Source organism: Mytilus trossulus, chromosome 14, assembly GCF_036588685.1.
Source record: "Mytilus trossulus isolate FHL-02 chromosome 14, PNRI_Mtr1.1.1.hap1, whole genome shotgun sequence".
Classification (NCBI taxonomy): domain Eukaryota; kingdom Metazoa; phylum Mollusca; class Bivalvia; order Mytilida; family Mytilidae; genus Mytilus; species Mytilus trossulus.
Window position 1 is genome coordinate 75,589,092 of NC_086386.1, and position 19,930 is coordinate 75,609,021.

The 19,930-nt window shown below is 31.1% G+C and overlaps 1 protein-coding gene across 2 annotated transcripts; it reads right to left on the reverse strand.

Moving 5' to 3' along the window:
• Positions 1-7,399: 7,399 nt before the first annotated feature.
• LOC134696158 (uncharacterized) lies at positions 7,400-13,937 on the reverse strand. Of its 2 annotated transcripts, none has more exons than XM_063557810.1 (5): positions 13,860-13,937; positions 13,229-13,276; positions 11,607-11,672; positions 9,623-9,670; positions 7,400-8,951 (listed from the first exon to the last, which is right to left on the reverse strand). In XM_063557810.1, the coding sequence occupies exons 2-5, from the start codon at positions 13,256-13,258 to the stop codon at positions 8,472-8,474; spliced, it is 624 nt and encodes a 207-aa protein (XP_063413880.1). In that variant the 5' UTR covers positions 13,259-13,276; positions 13,860-13,937; the 3' UTR covers positions 7,400-8,471. The 2 variants fall into 2 exon arrangements, with proteins under 2 accessions (XP_063413880.1, XP_063413879.1); XM_063557809.1 differs by having other exon boundaries at positions 7,400-8,954.
• Between the last annotated feature and the right edge of the window lie 5,993 nt (positions 13,938-19,930).

Below are 19,930 nucleotides of genomic sequence, written 5' to 3' on the forward strand. Positions count from 1 at the left end.
CAATTTCAGTAGTTTGCTTGCAGACCATGCAAGCTTACCATGTACAACGGATAAACAGTTACAAATGATTTACTAAGTGGCTGTTCCAAGGGTGGGGTCTGTGATTGGATTCTACCTTTTTTTTTTCGAAAATTAAAAAAAAACTACGTGAATTGTGCGGTAAAGGAGACAGCAATTGTTTGTTTTCTTTTTTTCTGGAACCCTCCTTTTGAAATTTCTGGATCCGCACCAGTTACTTATCTACCACTTTAGAACCACGGTATACTATACATCCAAATTTGTTGTAGTCTGGATTATTTACCCGAATTTTCACGAATGTGACCTACCGAATTATACTTTTTACTGGATTTGTAATAACATAAGCAAGACGACGGGTGCCAAATGTGGAGCAGGATATGCGTGCCCTTCCGGAGCACCTGAGATCAACCCAAGTTTGTGGTGGGGTCCGTGTTGCGTAATCTTTAGTTTTCTATGTTGTGTCTTCTGTACTATTATTTGTCTGTTTGTCTTTTGGTTTAAAACCATGACGTCGTCAGTTTATTTTCAATCTATGAGGTTGACAGTCTCTCTAGTATCTTTCGTCCCTATTTTATCATGAAGCATATATAGTCTGATAGCTACCCAAATTAAAACGACAGAAGTTTTAAACATATGCTTCTTCATTCAGCTTTGATTGTCGCTTATCCCTCTAATTTGGCTCAAATATTTAAGGCAATGCAACAGGGGGAAATATTAAGATTACTTTTTCCGAAAACCCTACTCGGCATGGTTCACCTGTTATGACCGTCCCTTTGGTATCTTTTGTCCCTCTTTTATGGTAATGTATTGTTTTGATTGACAACTAAGCCAACACCAAATTGCCTCTGACAGTAAATTTCTTAAGTTTATACACTGATTGTCGTCAAAGGGTCCAATAATCTTAGCATCAAGTCACGCTTGGTTGCGATATTATAAGACCGTATCTCGCCTTGGATAACATACATGTCGAAACGCCGACCTTTTCTTTTCCCGCGACAGGTTTCCTTTTTCAGAGTTATTACCTTTCATCAGGGATGCTTCGAATGTTCATAGTAACACAATGCTACCTTCAATCGCGCTGTCGGTCCGTAGGTCCGTCCTTTTTGTAACACCCCTCTTGACACTCATGAATCTGCATTCTTCAAGAGATTCTAAACATGGCAAATTTATCACACTGCGATATGTTTTTTTTCGGTTGCTATAATGAATTTTCCAGGTAATTTTTTTTTTTGGCACACACGACACAGATCATTCATTGAAAAGTGAATAAAAGTGAGTTATCAATAAGACAAAACAAATATGTTTGGTATTCTCACAAATATTAACAAAAGCCCTTAATCATGGCAACCAAATAGATAACCCCCAAAACGATCAAATAATCCAGATATTTTAATATGCCTAAATATTAATTATATTATTATAATAAACACTTCAACGTACATGTATATATTTACCTAAATTACTGAACTGTACAAGGTCCTTTATTGTTGATCAACTTTATCCTTTAAATAATAAATATGTTTAAAAACTCATCCCGAATACTCTCTAGCACGTCATATTCACAAATCCGTTGAAAAAAACTCTTATTTTTTTACGAAAATAGGAATCATTGTTGCACATGTAACTGTCTATCATTCAAAATATACATGTGTCCCCTGCGAGCAAAGTTAGCTTTTCCATTACGTATGTACATATGTAAGAAAAGTGTAAACTCTCGCTCGTGGAATATGCTATTTTAGATAGATTTGAAATTAATAAAAAAAAAAGAACACAAACACAATTTTACAACGACCAAGTTAAGGTGTATTACGTACGTCAAAATATATTATTTTTGTTTAATTTAAAAGTTAAATGGTCAACGGGAGATAATAATGAACCTTTTTAGAAATGTTAAGGTATGTTACGTATAACGTACGTCAAAAACCTAAAATTCTCTAGTACAACATTATTTACCTACATCCCCTTTTTTTCTAGACAGAAGAATTGATATGGTGGGCATATGGTTCAACTGTACGTATAACTGTTGTAGTGGAACCAAGATGTGTAAAGTTAAAAATACGAAATGTTATTATAAACACCCTGGGAAACTTTTTATCAAATAATTACCAATTTCACGAGTAAAAGAAAAAGACAAACTATTTCAGGTGGCAAACTCTAAGCGTATTTTAACATTCAGTGAGTAGTTAACAAATAAACTCATCATAATTATTAGGGTTAATTTGTGCGTCTAAAGACGGTGACCAAAAACGTCAAAAGAGCTTAATAAAAACCAATATAATAGAACATTAGAACCTAAAGTTATGCTAAGTAAATGCAACAGTAGTATACCGCTATTCAAAATTTACAAATCGATAGAGAAAAAACAAATATGAAAAAAAATGATAGGTTAAACCTGCTGTTGTGGCATGCCAAACCTCTCGCTTAAACGGCAATGTTAATTATAACATTAAAATGACAACATTACACCACAGGGCTACAATAAATAAATCGAATAACATATAGGACAGAGAAACAAACGAACAATAGCCATCAAAAAGTACCAGATTGAAAATACAGCTAAAATAGCTAATGTAAATTCAGAAATTATTGCGTGCATTCATTACTACGATTTTGTCATTTTAAACTTAACTACGATTTTTATTTTTACGATTTTGAGAAAAATCCAGTTTTATTCATATAAAACATTTAAAAAATGCGAGTTAAAATTATTGCGTTAACGATTCTGTCGCATTTATCTCCAAAAAAAAAGAAGACTCGCATTACTTTCTGAATTTACAGTAATCTATTCCCGAGGTAGTAAAACTAAATATTCAAAGCAACTGTTTGAAAGTCATTCCTTTGATCAGGAATTAATAAGCAAATATTATTAAATGACCAAAAGTAAGAAATAGCTGCTTCAGGATAACGAAATTTATACATGCCTTTATCGTATAAACTCATCAAATCCATTATAATAGAAATATAACAATCAATGAAGTTAAAAGAAGACGTGCTGAAAATATCTTTTTCGTTATATTGTTGAACAATTCACACCTTTTGATAATAAAACATTAATCTGAGGAAAATTCAAAACTGAAAGTTCCTAATCAAATGGCACAGTCAAACTCAAACACATCAAACGAATGGATAACAACTGTCATTTTCCTGACTTGGTACAGGCATTTTCAAATGTAGAAAAGTTTGATTGAACCTTGTTTTTAGCGCTAAAACTCTCACTTATTTGACAGCCGGCAGATGTTCGCCGTTGGTTCCGTCAGATAATTTATAGATGAGCGTTTGACTTTGTCAGGTGCTATGGACTCCCCCCTTTTTTTTAATTTTCTTTGAAGTTTGGTATTTTTGTGCATGTATATTATTCTATTGTACTCATACCAGATATACATGTATATGTCAGTTGCTATAAGAAAAAAAACATAATCAGTTATATATTTGTATTTACCAATATCAACACTTCCTTGGACTATTTTAATACTTATACTTTAAATGTTATGATTACCGACTAACCGCTGTAATATCCCGATTGAATTGAATTTTTATACAATGTAGTGAATTCGAGCTGATAAAACGATATAATAAAATATCATATCAGTTTTAGTGTAGGATTTTCTTTCAATAGAGAGATATGTGTTTAACATTAAACATAAGATGTCACAGACAGTATGTTAATCGACGGTGTGAAATTTAAATCAAACTTAGTGTTTTTGTTTTTTTACAAAACATCATCTTGATGACTTTTTTTCTAAAGAATTCTTTCTGTATTATTTCGCTAGATGATTCATTATAATAATTAAATTGTAAATATTGAAAGAATTGAATTTAAATTTGTTTTAAGTCATGTACATGTAATTAGATATTTTTTAAATGATGTAATCTAGGTCAGTTATATATAAAAATTTTATACAAATAAATCGGTTAATTCATCATTGCATTTGAATTCATATGCTATAAACTTGATTTATATTACTAACCCTCCATTTTAGTATTGACAGTATTTAAAATATAAGAAATTTCTATTGCAAACTGAAATCAATGATAATTAGGTAAACAAATAAAAACAAAAAATACCAAATTTTAAGGATATATTGTTTTGTATTATAGCTGCAACAAACCATATAATATACCGAAAGTAACCAAAAGATTGCTTGCAAAAATATCAAATGGCACTAGTCAAATAAGAGACGTCATCAGTGATATACTTATGATTTCAGCAGTTTGCCGAACAATATACATAAAAGGTAGTTTTGTCGACTTATGAGTTTAAATGTCCCTTATGTATCTTTGGCCTCTCTTTTTGACATCTTAAATCCACGAAACAGCCACACTTAGTAAAACAAAATATTTAATAAAAGTTTTAATTGATTAATTTTTTCATTTTTTATATATTTTATTTTATTGTTTTTCTTTCTTCTGTATCTTTTTGTATTTCTATATAACTACAGGCTTTATTACTTGTACATCATAATTGGTATTTTGATTTTGACTACGAATTCCTTGAACAATTAAATAAATCAACAACTATCTATGCGTGGGTATGGTTTAAACCTCCTATAAAAACATTTGATTATATATCATCGTTTTTAGAATTTTAGTTTATTTTATAATTGAATATAATTTATGATGTTACTGACAAGTCTAGTACGAATAACAACAGTGTGATTTAATGTTGACACACTTTAAAGAGACAGAAGATTGATTTCTTTCATAGTCAAGTTGATTTATGCAAATTTGAGAGAATTCTGGGTTTGATAATATAAATGTTCCGGACCATATGAGTATTTGGACCATACGCGAATAGTCATGACCATATGAGTATACTCATATCATGACCATATGAGTATAATACTCGTTAGGTTATTTACGGGCCGGACCATATGAGTATAATACTCGTTAGTTTATTAACGGGCCGGACCATATGATTATAATACTCGTTAGGTTATTTACGGGCCGGCCCATATGAGTATTTGGACCATATAGGTATATTCTTTTTTTAAATTACATTATAAAAAATTCAATAATACAAAAACTTTATCCATAAAACATTGATGGTAACATGACAATGTAATATTTTTATATATCAAATACTGAATAAAGATCAAATATTGATGCCATATTAAGTTTTTATCGCTAATTATCTTCTTGCATCTAGGCTTGTACTGAAATTTACTTCATCATATTATCATAGATAGCTGCGTACAATGATACCGAGGTCTTGGGTCATTCCGCTATTTCTACGGTGTTTTAAAGAAGCTCTAGATCTCAAATATCGTAATATAATCGCAATACACCATATTTACAAGACAACTTAAATAGAGTGTGTTACTTTCCAGTATCTTCGTGTGTAACAGTTCATTAACACATTTTTGGAAAAAAAATAGTCGGTATATTGCTATTCACTCGTAATAACAAATCGGTAATGACCATCGGTATAAAATATGTTTATTATAGTTTTGACAAATAAGTAAAACTAACTTTCTAAGTTTTATTCAGCCAATCATTTAATTATAATATAAAAATAAAATTACCTATATGAAAGCGTCTTTTAAATGAACAGAATAGTTTAGAAGAATTTAAAGTAAAGAACAGCTTAGTCGAAAACAACAATAAAAATATAGGTCACCGATGAGTTAAAAAAGATATTTCAATTTTAATGGAAAAACATAGCATTCTGTGATTGATACAGGGTCTCGTTCTTCAATAAAAATGATGTCATGATATTTGCAAATCTATATCTTGTTCGTGATACACGAGATTCTCTAAAATACTGCTATTCATGAGACCTTTAAAAAGTTAAATAACAAAAAATAACGAATTCCAAGGAAAATTCACAACCGAAAGTACTTATAAGAATGGCAAAATCATAAGCTCAAACAAATCAAACGAATGGAAATCAACTTTCATATTCCTGACTTGTTACACGCATTTCCTTATGTAGAACATGATGAATATAACCTGGTTTTATAGCTAGCTAAACATCTCACATGTATGACAGTCATATGTTTCCTTTATTCAACTCTTGTTCTACCACTGTTTTCCAACAAATCACATACGATTTTCAACGATGCAATATCTATATGAAGACCTAAAACAAAAAACAAAAGTTTTCTTTGTTTCTGCTAAAAATATGCTTGCCCAGTTTGTCATGCAAACAGATTGGTGCGTTTGCTTGTTTAAACGCATCACAAAAATTATCATTAAACAGAATAAGCAAGCACCTGCCTTGTTAATTACTGCAATTTTTAGACCATATCTGCGTCCTCTTCCAGTTGATCTTGAAAAAAATAGTTCGAGACGAGAAGAAAACATTTTCATAGTTAAGGCTAGCTTAAATATCGGAATAACGCCAGTTTTTATACGTAATCCCTCGTTGTAGACTTCTCCTCTGTAAGAATTGTACCCTAATTACGATTTATTTAGGGTCTGTTTAGTATATAAATGTTAGCTTTATTATATACAAGTGGCATACACTTGCTATTATAGGAGCACTTAGTTTTAGTGACGCTACGTCAAATACGTGGAAAAAGGCGTCCATATTTAAATTTCAAGAATGGTTCATAGCTTATATTTTCGAAACACCCAGCACTACTACCATGTCAAATTTGACCTTAAGTATGACCTCGTATAAGTGATATATGTTGATGTTTTTATGGCGGCCATCTTATATATAGACGCCATATTGAGATTTCAAGGTGGGTACCTAGCTTATATTGCTAGAAAAACACCAAGAACTACTACAATGCCATATTTGGTGCTTCTATCATCAATACAATTTTGTCACCGATCTGCAAGACTATCAGACAATATTTTATACTTTACTGTCCTGACTTGGAACGGTTACATAAAGAAACTTAAAAATCTTTTTCATCTTTTGGGTTAAAGAAATTAAGGAAAGTGTCTAAATTAAACTGCCTTCACTATTCAATAGTATTGTTATGAACAAGAACACAAAAACGGAATAGTATACATGGTTCAAGCATTCGTCAAATTTATATTTGTCGTTTCTTGAAATACATGTTTGTTTTGTAAGAATGCGTTCCATGTCTCCTTTTGTATGTGAATTTAATTTAATTTTTCGTTTCGTGTCGTCTCGTTTTGTTTTGTTCCGTTTGGTTACGTTTCGTTCTGTTTAGAATTTTGTAGTGTGTGTGTTTCCCTATTTTTCGGTTTTCACCTTTTCAAGGATTTAACTGTCCCCAAGGTCCCAATTGTTTAGAAAGAAAACATGATTCGTTTAGTCACCCCAAACATAAAAAAACATAAAGAATTCTTAAACTTTTTATAATTTAAAATACAAACGTAAAAACACTAAAGAGTATAAATTACCAAAGAATAAATAATAGATGAGAATTCGATATCACAAAATGAATGACGAATAGAAATACTTTTCTAAGGATTATTATATAGAATAAAATACACCACAGTAAACAAACATTTAAATACAGTTGTAAACAAAATTGATAATTTGAGAAATAAAATAAAATGTAAATTGACATTCACACAAAGCCTTACTGTTATATATATATTCACTTCTCCTGGACTGAATTTTAATGTGCGTATGGTTATGCAATTACTTTTCTACATTGGCTAGATGTATAGGGGGAGGGTTGAGATCTCATAAACATGTTTAACCCCGCCGCAATTTTGCGCCGGTCCAAAGTCAGGAGCCTCTGGACTTTGTTAGTCTTGTATGATTATTAATCTAAGTTTCTTGTGTATAATTCGGAGTTTAGCATGACTTCCATTATCACTAGTATATATAATTTTTAAGGGTCCAGCTGAAGGACACTAACGGGTGTGGGAGTTTCTCCTTACATTCAAGACCCATTGGTGGCCTTCAGCTGTTGTCTGCTCTATGGTCGGCTTGTTGTCGCTTTGACTCATCCCCATTTCCGTTCTCAATTTTACTATTCGACAAATTTGGCTATATTTATGAGTGCTTCTCATGTAGGTTAATCCGCGTATTCTAATATACTGACTACTTCAAGATTTGGTACCGATAACGGTATAAATTGTTATTTCTTTTTCTAGCATAGAGCAGAATTCTAGTATTCGGGAAGTAAGCGCTCTAGTGTCGACGTGATTATGGATGCGCAAATTCTGGAAATATCTATAAATTAAAATAATCGAGAATCTATAGTTCAAAATACATCCGTCATAGCTGACCCAAAGTGGAAAAGAACATTCGATTGTCTGAGGTGCACTATTATTAATATAGTCAACATTGCCTTTCAATGGCTTTGGTTTAAAAACAAGAAAAGCAATTCCTACACAACAAATACATACAGGTTTTTTTAAATTAGATTTTAGCCAATATATAATCGAATTATACATTATAAAGTTTATAAGAAAAGACTTAAACAAAACACTATTCAGGCTCTAAGGATTGAGGTAAATCATCTCATCTATAGCAGTTCACTTCACATCCTTCTCATTTAAAACAAAATGTAATCCCCAGATTAGCAGTCTCCCGAAATTCCAATTCCTGTAATCCCAATGTTAGCACAAATTGTAATAAAAACTAGAAAGTAACAGACATAGTGCATATACAAATCGGTACGGCAATGTGGGCATTGACACAAATCGCTGTCAATAAATTCTTTACGTCTATACTTTGTTTTACAACAACAGCAGAACTTAAATAATTTCTTGTTGATTGTATTAGTTTTTGCTCGGCTCACTGCAATACGGTGTTTGTAATTAAAATGCGCTCTAATAACAGTGAATAAAACGAACAGTACGTGTGACGCTAACGAAAGGATGATTAGCGTTAAGAGGTGAACATAAAATCGATTTGTGTTTCCTGAACATAAAACTGCTCTTAACTGTGAAATATTTGCCATCATAAGCGAGACGTCTGCTATGGTTTGAATAAAGTTTTTGCTTTCTGAAAAGCGGTTGGAATTTTGCTGGTCGCCTTTATCATTCTTCTTCTTCTTCTTCTGAAAAAAAAGGTGTACTTATATAGAAAGGATGTATCATTTATTATTACAACACTTACAGAAGATTCATATAAGTGAGATGAGAGGTGGTATAATTGTTTCACAGAAAAAAAATGTGATATGAGCCTTCACTGTGTAAAACAACCAAGATATGAAAGGGTTGACTAACAAATATCCTAATGACATCGATTTTTCCGTTTTTATAAGACTTTTGCACAGTTCTTTCCCGAAAACAAACTAACAGGCTAACTGAAACCTATAGTTTATGTCTTATATAAACTTGAGAGACATAAACTTGATACATAAATGTTGTATGTACGTTCTATCACTTTCTTAAGAAACAAAAATAAACCTTGCAACACTGTATTGCCACCAACCCAGTGTTTGGTTTTTCGACCCTGGTGTGATTAAAAATACGAATTTTTAATATAAAGGTATGTCTTCAAATAAATTACATATTTGTTATCTGTGACGGTCAACCTAGAAACCAGACATTCGAAAGGAACAAGATTAACAACAAAATCCTAAATAAAAGGTATCATCTATCTTTGACTATTTTGATGAAATTTCCTATGTTATTGCTTTCTTTATCCTATTTCATTTCTGTTTTTAAGTCTTTTCTCCGTTCTACTGTTTCGTTTGTAAATAACAAATGTAAACTACTTTACCTTAGGGTCCCTTTTTTTTCTTTCGTTTTCATCATCTTCTGGGAAGACCTGAAATCATTTCTATGCCTCAATTTAAACAAGTTTTGAAAAGTCAAATAGAGTTACACATGTTTTACGGCATTGTCTATTGTAATGAAAAATGTTTATCGCAAAACGCCAGTTTGTAAGTTTTTGTGCTATTAAAAAATGCTTCATTTCATTATTTATAGATGATAATTGCATTGCCAAATCTTAACAACAAAAGGAAACGGTCATATTTTTGGAAGTCTTCACCAATTTTAACATGACATTTGAGATATAAAAAACAGCACACTGATGATGGGTGCTTATCGCGTATCAAGGGATCATAACCCTGTAAACGCAACAAGTATGTCCCTTTGGTATCTTTTGTCCCTCCTGTACACCAATTTGCAAATCCCTTAATTGTTCTTCTTGATTTGGATATTGAAAATGATTTGACGAGTTTTTGATATCGGAATACATATTGATCTTTTTCATTTCATATTTGTCTCTTATTCACTTATTACTCGAAAGTATTTTAAAATTTTCAATATACAAGTACTTCAATAAATATGATCATTTCTGACACATTAATGTGTTAATGATAAACCGATTCTTGATCTTCTTCAACTTATTGAAATGAATGTTAATCCGTTTTTATAGAATACAGAATATATGAAAAAAAAGTGATTATTCTAACTTTCTCTTTGTAAACTACCCATTTCTTGACAGTAACATTCCCACTGCACCATTGTATCTCAATATATTTTTCACGTTCGTGCATGTTCACAATATACGGAATTCATGTACAGAATTTGCCATGGAGTTCGGTATTTTTGTTTTACAATTGTATTAATTCAGCTCTTGTCATTTTGCAACGATATGAAAAATTTTTTTTTTGAAAAGGCAATTCTATATTTAAACTAGAGGCTCTAGACAATAAATACTATAGATTATTGCATGAATATTGGGGTATATTGTCCCGAGTAGAATTTTATATTGCACGAGCTTGCGAGTGCAATATATGTTCTACGAGGGACAATATTCCCCAATATTCATGCAATAACCCTTTTATTTTATATCAATATAATATTTAAAAGTAAAAATTGGTTTAAACTAAGATTAAAACATTGATGACGTCATGATATTTGAAGATTTATTGCACTAGTGCAATATTATAATTTATTGCACGCTAACTTGTGGTTACGTTCTGTGGAAAATTTTATATTGCTATACTATAAAACAAAAATACTGAACTCCAAGGAAAGTCAACAACTTTGAACGTCTATACAAACTGACACAATCAAACGTTATCAACCAGCGGATTGAGTGAGAAAACAATAGTCATATACTGACTTTATAAAGGTTTTTTCCGAGAAAAAAATGAGGGTTTAACATAGATTTATAGCAAGCTGAGACTTACAGTTCTATGACAGATGTGTTGCTTAATCAGTTTTTTGATCTTGTGCGGCTCATTTAAATATATATATACGTATCAAGTATGTCTTGCTGATGATTTATTATGTTAACTGCTTTTTTTTTCGACAAAAGTTTTTGCCATAAATGGAAATATAGGGACAAATTATCTTTAAAAGGCAATAACTCTAATAAGTAGTTGACATACTGTTTTACCCATGTCATTCATGTTGATTGTCAAGCAGAATCAGTGTACACACTTTTAAACTAGACATGCGTAGCCCCTTGCTAATTGAGTCCAAGTGTTGTTACAATTGGCTTAGTAAGAAGATAAGATTTGTGTAAAACTTAAAAGTTTACCAACAACGGAGACGACCGACAACGAGCACCAATCAAATGATGAGAATAGCTCCCTTCACCCTTCGGAAAAAAGAAAAAGAGACAAATAGATCAATAGTTTTGTCATGTTTGTGGTAAATAAATTAATTTGAAAAAAAGAGTTTTCATAACTGTTTGGGGTACTGATTATTCCTTCAGTCGGGTCTTTAATATAAAAGAATATAAAAACCTGAGGGTTGCCTTGATTTTGCCATTTTTTCTTCTGTTTTTTCTGCTTTCCATTGTATGAATTTTCCTGAAAATATCACTATACCTTAATTGTCACGAAAAAATGTATATCTCAAAATATCCGATTGTCAAAAGAAATCCTATCACACATAAACGTGAATTCGATTATTATAGAATCAAATGAGAATTGCAATATTTTTTCCAAGAGAGTGATAAGGTGGGGTAGAACTCTGAAATAATACAGGTAAATGATTATTGGAAGATTTGAAAAGGCCAACTTAAAGGGTATTTCGCTCTTAATTCTGGGCCACTAGAAATGTTGCAAGATCTTAAGACAAGTTTTTCTTATACCCAAATGTCCGACCAAGGGGGTGTCATGGGCAAGACCAATAATGTATTGTCGGCTTCATACATAATGGCAGCAGTACTTAGTATACAACTCTTCATTCCTCTTCTTTGAAAGAATCATGTTTTTTATCTTATGCTTACGTTATGCTGGGCGAACCCCCAATTTCAGTTATGCAAGAAATCACCTTTGCATTATAGCCTAATAAAGGCAACAGTAGTAACTCATAAATCCATGAAAAAAACAAATATCGGGGTAACAAACTAAAACTGATGGAAACGCATTAAATATAAAAGGAGAAAAACGACACAACATTAAAATGTAACACACACAGAAACGGACTAAGCATTAGACAAATCCCAATGAGAATAACAAATATAACATCAAAACCAAAAACATGAATTTGGGAGATAGATAAGTACCGTGACAAGTATTAAAGTAATGTGAATTCACACTAAAAAATAAAGAGACAACAAACAACACAACGGAAACATAACGTTAAAATGTAACACACACAGACACGAACTATAATATAACAATGACCATATTCCTGACTTTGTACACAAAAAAGACAGATCAATTATCAAAATAATAAGTGTAATTATACAATTTCACAAAAAAATATTATACAAATTTAAATGTCAACTAAACAGTTAACAATATCTGAATGTCCAAAATTCTAGTCTTTTCTCTTAACGGTATCGGAATCTAATGTACACTGGTTATAAGTGTTTGTCAAATATGATTTTCTTGCATCCTGTATACGTCAAAAAGTCCTGATTTAATTAACCGAAACCATTTGGACTTCTTAAGCGTGTTGTACACCAATGACTAATAGACTAATGATCATATTAATCATATTTATACACAACAACATAGAGGATAAAAACCAAATCAGATGTCTTACCCATATAATACACGAAACATCTTTCGCCTCTCTCTTTCATAAATAAGCACCAAAATAATTGACAATTTATAAGTATTACTGACTCATGTTATCATAGTTTTTCAATATTCAATTAAAACTTTATGAATACAGCAAACATTTGCTTGGCTTACTTTTAATTTGCAAAGTTTGCAAAGTTTAAACACAATTTTTTGGAAATATTGATTCCACTTAAATAATAAACAACAACATTTCATGTACGGTTGGCACTTTACATCAATGAAAATAAAATTCAGTTTCTTTTTGTTTGATACTTCATCTATTAAGTTGTGTTCTTTGTTTGTTTATATTTTGTCTATTCAATTTACTTTTTAATAACATATTTATTTACCTGTGTCTCAATATCAGTTGATTCACTCATGATTAGCTGTCTGAATGCCTGCAATCAGAATATCTTCTTAATTGTCAATCAAAATTACCCATATTTGTAGATACCTATTTGGTTGATAGAACGTGTATGATCAAACACCAAGTTATAAATTTACGTTATATCAATCAAACTATTAGCTGTTTTAAACACTGGTAGATTCAAATGGCCAATTTCATCGACGAAAAAGTTTATTACTATAATCACTGATAATGTAAACATCTGCATCTCAATCGGATACTCGAGACATGAGGAATTATAAAGAAATGCGCATCAAATGCAGTGACAATTACATCTTAGTGCTCATTGCCAATCATAAAACATTATATATATATATTTGTGCGAATCATCATCTTGTTAAAAATGTTTGAATTTATTGGAAAACGTTTTAATTAAAGCATATCTCTAGTAAAAGCAGAGTATGACTTTCGTGTTAACATCTATATTTATGTATGTAATGTATGCAACTAGACGCCTCCTATTAAAAATAATAGTAAATAACAAGGTTTATCTAAGTTAAATGTTCCTCATGAAGTTCATTTCTTGAACAAAAATTTCAAAAGATATTAATCATCAAAGCACAGTTAAAACCTACCTTGTAGTTCCAGTCACTGCTTTTCTAAGTAAAACAAATATAAATGTATGTGACTTATATAACATTTTGACAAACACGTTAACCATTTGTTGTTATTTGTATAAGTGACCTTTAAAATCATTTAACAACTACGTTTGTGATCCCTACAACAAGTTTTTCATTTCAAAAACAGATCGTGTGTCGAATTTTATAAATATGATGATCAGTTAGTTGTGTTATCTTTCGTAGAAATTGGAACAAAACAGTTATGGTTGCTAACATCACGTCTTTTCTACTCTAGTTGACAGTTGCCATAGTGGCAATGATACCACATCTTCTTATTAGCTCACCTGGCCAAAAGAGTCAAAAGAAAAAAAAATACATTGAAAAGTTTTTTAATTGAATTTTCAGATAGGGATACTATCCTGATTCTAAATAACAAACATTTCAATAAGAGTTTACATCTCCCAATTCCCAGTGAACGTATGATGAAGGATACTTCAAAAAGTAGAAGTATCTTGCTCTATTTCTCGAATTGAAGCTAGAACATGTATAAAACTCAATAATTTCAACTTTCAGCTAGTTAACATCTATTTCTCAGTAGTACCACATCCTCTGCGAGTACATGTCATTCACTTTTTTAAAAATTTTAACTTTATTTTGCTATTATAAGCGAGATATGAGATGCAAACATCATATTTTTAAACATTTTTACAATTTAGACCGTTATAATAGTTAGAGAGAAACTATATACAGAACAAATGATCAGCACGGGAAGGTCTACTAAAGAGTCAATACTGCAGAATTCGTCATTTGACTCCTTTTAGAAGTTTTAACTTGTTATTGCCATGTTTTTCAAGTTTGATTATTATATTAAAAACTATAATTGATATTGAAAAAATCATTAATAGCAAAAAGATCAGCAAGACAAAAATAAGTCAACATGGCCAAATCGTCCATCACTACTAATAGGATTTTAACCCTTAAATGAGGATTTCTATATATTGTTTTTGCTTTTGACAAAACTATACTACATTGTAGCTCAAGAGAATAAAAACGGTCAAAATAACTAGCAAGATAATTTCCGCAAATAAGTCAATCCAGTCCTTATAGAAATTATTGGACTTGTAACATGTGTAAGTTGCATTATGTTTCTCTTTTTTCCAATGTTGGCCAAAAACTATAGGTGAGAGAAACTGTACAAGATAAAGTTGTGTCAACACAAAATATACTTTTTCAAATTATTGTTGACAATGCACATGCTGTATATTAAGGTGAGCGACAGCGTCTATTTAGAGTTTTTAGTTTTTATATATATTGTTTTTAATGGCAAGACTTGAACAATTTGATTTCTTGTAACACAAAATATGAACAAAAATGCACCGTTAAAATAGTATTTTCTCAGAATTATGGGGGATTGTGGAAAATATTCTGGCCAAAGTGCAATTGAAAAGAAAATAATGAAGTTTTTAACCGAAAAATCTGTAAAAAGATGCAACCTACAAAGTTGATAATGTGTATTTGTTTAATTATTACGAAAAAAAACCCCCATAAACCACAATATAATATACATGTATAAAGTGGTAGTCCGTCGAACAATAAATCTGAGTATACAGAAAAAAAAAACACCCTAATATGCAAATCAACAAATACACTCTTCATGCAAACAACTTACTAGACGATAATGATGATTATTAGCATTGAGAAAGATCAGTTAAATTTGACTGAATTGTTAAGATTCCATTTAAACCTTATATACCTGAAATTATATACGACTTCTCCAATAACCAAGTTATTTAAACATTTATAATAGTTAATCTTTGGAAGAGTTCAATGATTCTCCTTGTTGCCTATTTTTAATTAACAGAACAAAAATAATGCATTCAAACAAAAAAATCAGTTCTCTTTGTTATTAAATTTACCATTAAAAGAGGATAACATTCCAACAGTAGATCGCATATGCCTGATTGGGCATAAATTGTTTGCATCAAATACAGTGTACGATATTGAATGTACTCATGAGCTTTGTCGGTGAAAAAAGGCAAATGCTACAATAAAGAAACATTATTACAGGTTTAATGTTAATTATCCCGGAAACATTTAATTTCTCTATTAATACTTTATCAAGCATGACCTTTTCATTTTTTCGATATAAGGGTTACAGTTAAAATTCACTAATCAACAAATAACCCATTTTTAGTGCACGCTTTCATAGAGAAAAGAACAATTCTGTATTAATGAATTATGAACAACTATTGCTTTAATACGCAATGATAAAATTATAGTGGAGGTTTTTAAGGCTTTGTTATTCTCTGTTCGAAAACCTTTCAGCATTCAATACCTGAATACGTCAATGTTACAACAACAAATTTCAATTTCTCAATATCCTTTTTCAAAGTTACACTGATCGACTTCAATCGAGGATCTATGACAAACATGCCGATTCAAGTTTTACCCTCGACAAATTCCTATTCTTCAGCAGTAACCTGCTTACAGTTTGTGAACCCTCCTTATAAGGGTTCGCTCCTGACACGAAATCTCCGGTTATGTGAAATGGAACATAAACGTAAATCGGCACTACATCAGTTTGACAGTCACTACCATGAATTAGTTAGTAGAAACGATTTGTATGTGTATGTGTGCGTGTGTCTAGACTAAAAAGGGACATGTTTTCATAGTCTAAGATTTACAAATACCAGAAAAATTTTCTGTTTTGTTAATTTATCGTATGTTTCCTATTCCCTATCGTATAATGTTTATAGAATTGTGATTGCACGACTGGTTATGAGTTGTTAAAATTGTCCCATCTTCGTTGAAACTGTATAAATTGTAATAAAAAGTTAAAAAAAACAACAATGCCAAATTCAAGGAAAATTCAAAACGGAAAGATCCTTATCAAATGGCAAAATCTAAAGCTCAAACACGTCAAATGAATGTAACTTAACATGTATATATAATCAATAGTGAAATGAAGATCCAAAATTAATAAATCAACTGATAGGATAGACAAACAGGTAAAGTTTATTAAATAGTGTTAAAATATTTCAAGGAATATTTCAAATTAAATCCAGCTCTAATATATTATATGTAGAGGATTAATTATTTCTATCTAGAAAATACATTTAAATTATTGACCCGAAGAAAGCTTCTCATGGAACTATATAACCAAGAGTAACCTGTAGGAATAGCAATAAACAATAAACATGGTTAATGTCATCTTTGCCTGAATAAGTTGCAGCTACTGTTCTCATAATTTAAAAAAAAATCAACGGAAAATATGTGAAATGTAAAAACTGGGTAAAACGATGTTCAGTTCTTTTCCAAAATCCAGTTAACAGAAATGGGTGTGCAAACAAACGAAACTGCATTAACTTAAACTAAAAATGTAGTAAAGCAAAACAAACAAATATGTCCGATTGTCATTCTTGGATCTTTAAACTGTCATTCATCAGTTAAGACACTTAGACATTGTAAATATCAAACAAGCTGTGATCGAGAAATTTAAATTTAAAATTGTAATAGTTGTCTATTTCGTTCTCTATCAATATACATATTCAATACTGTATAAAAAGTATTTTCTATGGTTTGTTACTTGATCGCTCAGTTGAGTAGGTGACAATTGACCGGTTTTCAAATTGCATTTTGTACAAACAAGGTGGACTTTGTGTAAATTATTAGAACTTTATGCAGAAAAAAGAACATGTAAATGATAACGTAGAGTTTTATATATGTGTTGATTCTTTATTTAGTTACTGACGTAGACAATACACAAAGCCTGCATATGAATTAGTAATGGCAGATAATTTGTTTATTTGTGTCTCCAGAGTGTCCACAATTCTTTACACTCTAATTTGCCAATTGTATGTTTATTAAATGTCCTACATTTTCCCTTTATATGGCAGGTTGTCGAGCAATTTAGAGCCACGTCTATGAAGTAATATAGGCCACCGATTGGGATAAATTTTGTCTGCTGAAAAACACAGTCATCGGAAAAATCGAAAATTTACTTATTAGTCATTAACTGTTGAAAGTCGTTATGGTGTCCAGATTGTCTTAACATATATCACCTAAATGGTTAACAACAATTCAAAAAAATATGAGATCAAAGAAAAAGTCGTCGTTTATCTTTCCAATGACGAAAGTGAAGATGAAGACGAAGTAGCAAACGACGTTTCTGCCGATCCATCTCCGCCACCAGAGATTAATTTTACCCTTCCCCAATAAACCGTACCTATCAGCAAAAAAGGCTTCAATTTTTTATTGTTAGTGGCTCTGAACTAGCTGTCAGATAACTGCGAGTACTCTCAGATCTGTTTTTGTGTCTTTTTGTCTCGGGATGTATAAGTACCCGGCCACGTCCACTTGTATTTTTGTTCATCTGATGAGTTAAGCTTTTTTCAACTGATTTTTATAGTTTTTTCTTATTTTGTACTGTTATACCACTGTCCCAGGTTAGGGGGATCCCGCTAACATGTTTAACCCCGCCACATTATGTATGTATATGCCAAGTCAGGAGCCTGTAATTCAGTGGTTGTCGTTTGTTTATGTGTTACATATTTGTTTTTCGTTCATTTTTTTTATATAATTTAATAAGGCCTTTAGTTTTCTATTTGAATTGTTTTACATTGTCTATTTGGGGCCTGTGATAGCTGACTATGCGGTGTTGGCTTTGCTCATTGTTGAAGGCCGTACGGTGACCTATAGTTGTTAACGTCTGTGTCATTTTTGGTCTCTTGTGGACAGTTGTCTCATTGGCAATCATGCCACATCTTCTTTTTATTTTTTCAAACACGGATGCCATGGTAAAAGCTTGGATAAAACACGGTAATCGAAGGTATGATTCGACAATTAGAAAAACAAATAGATGGAATATCACAAATCCACAAATCTATCAATAAATAAACAAAAAACTATTGTGTAATTTATATGTATAACCTCTGTTGAGTCCAACCAAGTTTACAAGGTTATCCATTTAGTATATTTCAAAATTTGTATACAGTCCTTCGTTTTGTGAGTCCGTGTACCTACCGGTATCGGTATAAGTGTGCGTGTAGACGACTTTTAAATAATGTGTATTAATCAATCGGAAGGCCTTCTACAACATTATAATCGTTTTATTTGCTATATTTTCGGTGCCGTTGATAATAACATTTTGGTTTTCTACTTATTTGCAATGTATTCCTTGTTTTTTGTTTTCATTTCCTTTGTAAATAAAAAAGAGAACTTATGGAATAAGTGTAGTTCACAGAAAAACGACGCATAACATTAAAATTGCTCCGTTTCAATATGAGCTGGCTTACAATTTTGCTTTAAACTCATCAGTAAACATAGGTATAGACATTTTTATTCATAGTGCCCTGGTAACAGTAGTGTATTCATTCATAAATAAAACACATGATGATAAATAACTCAAACTTTATTTTTAAAAATATAATAACATACATATGTAAAGTATCCGTTTCTGGCATATGTATTGGTGAATGGGATGTAACTCCAACTTATCAATCTGCATTATGTTTTGCTGTTTTTGCGGTTAGAGCTTGTTTCGAAACAGTGTGTTAACTACTAAAAATAGTTTCTACCTAATTTGAGTTATAACCAAACCAGATTTGAAAATAGAAAACAATTTAGATTGTATATGAAATTGTCTCTGAAATGTACGTAATAAGTTTTGCATGCAAATAGAGTAATACAATGATGCAAGACCAGAAAGTTAATAATTTTTCTCATAATTTAATTATCAGATAACTATGCCTTATTTAAATATGGTCATGGAATTGTATGATGAGTCATAATCCACACCACAAAGATTCATAGCAAGCACTACAAAAGTCTAAAAGTCTGAAAAGACCAATTTGTGTCTTAATTTGCATGAACTTTTACTCGATATTCTCCAAAAGTATGACTTGTGTTAATTTTTCTTAACAATTTATTTATATTAAATGTGTGTGAAATTTACTTGACGAATTCTCAACATTCTGAGTAATGTCTTAAAATTTCTTTAAAAATTCTTGACATTTGAATATTGTCTTGAAATTTCTTAACAGATTCTCGACATTCTTATTTTTTTCTCAGTATGGTTTGACATATTC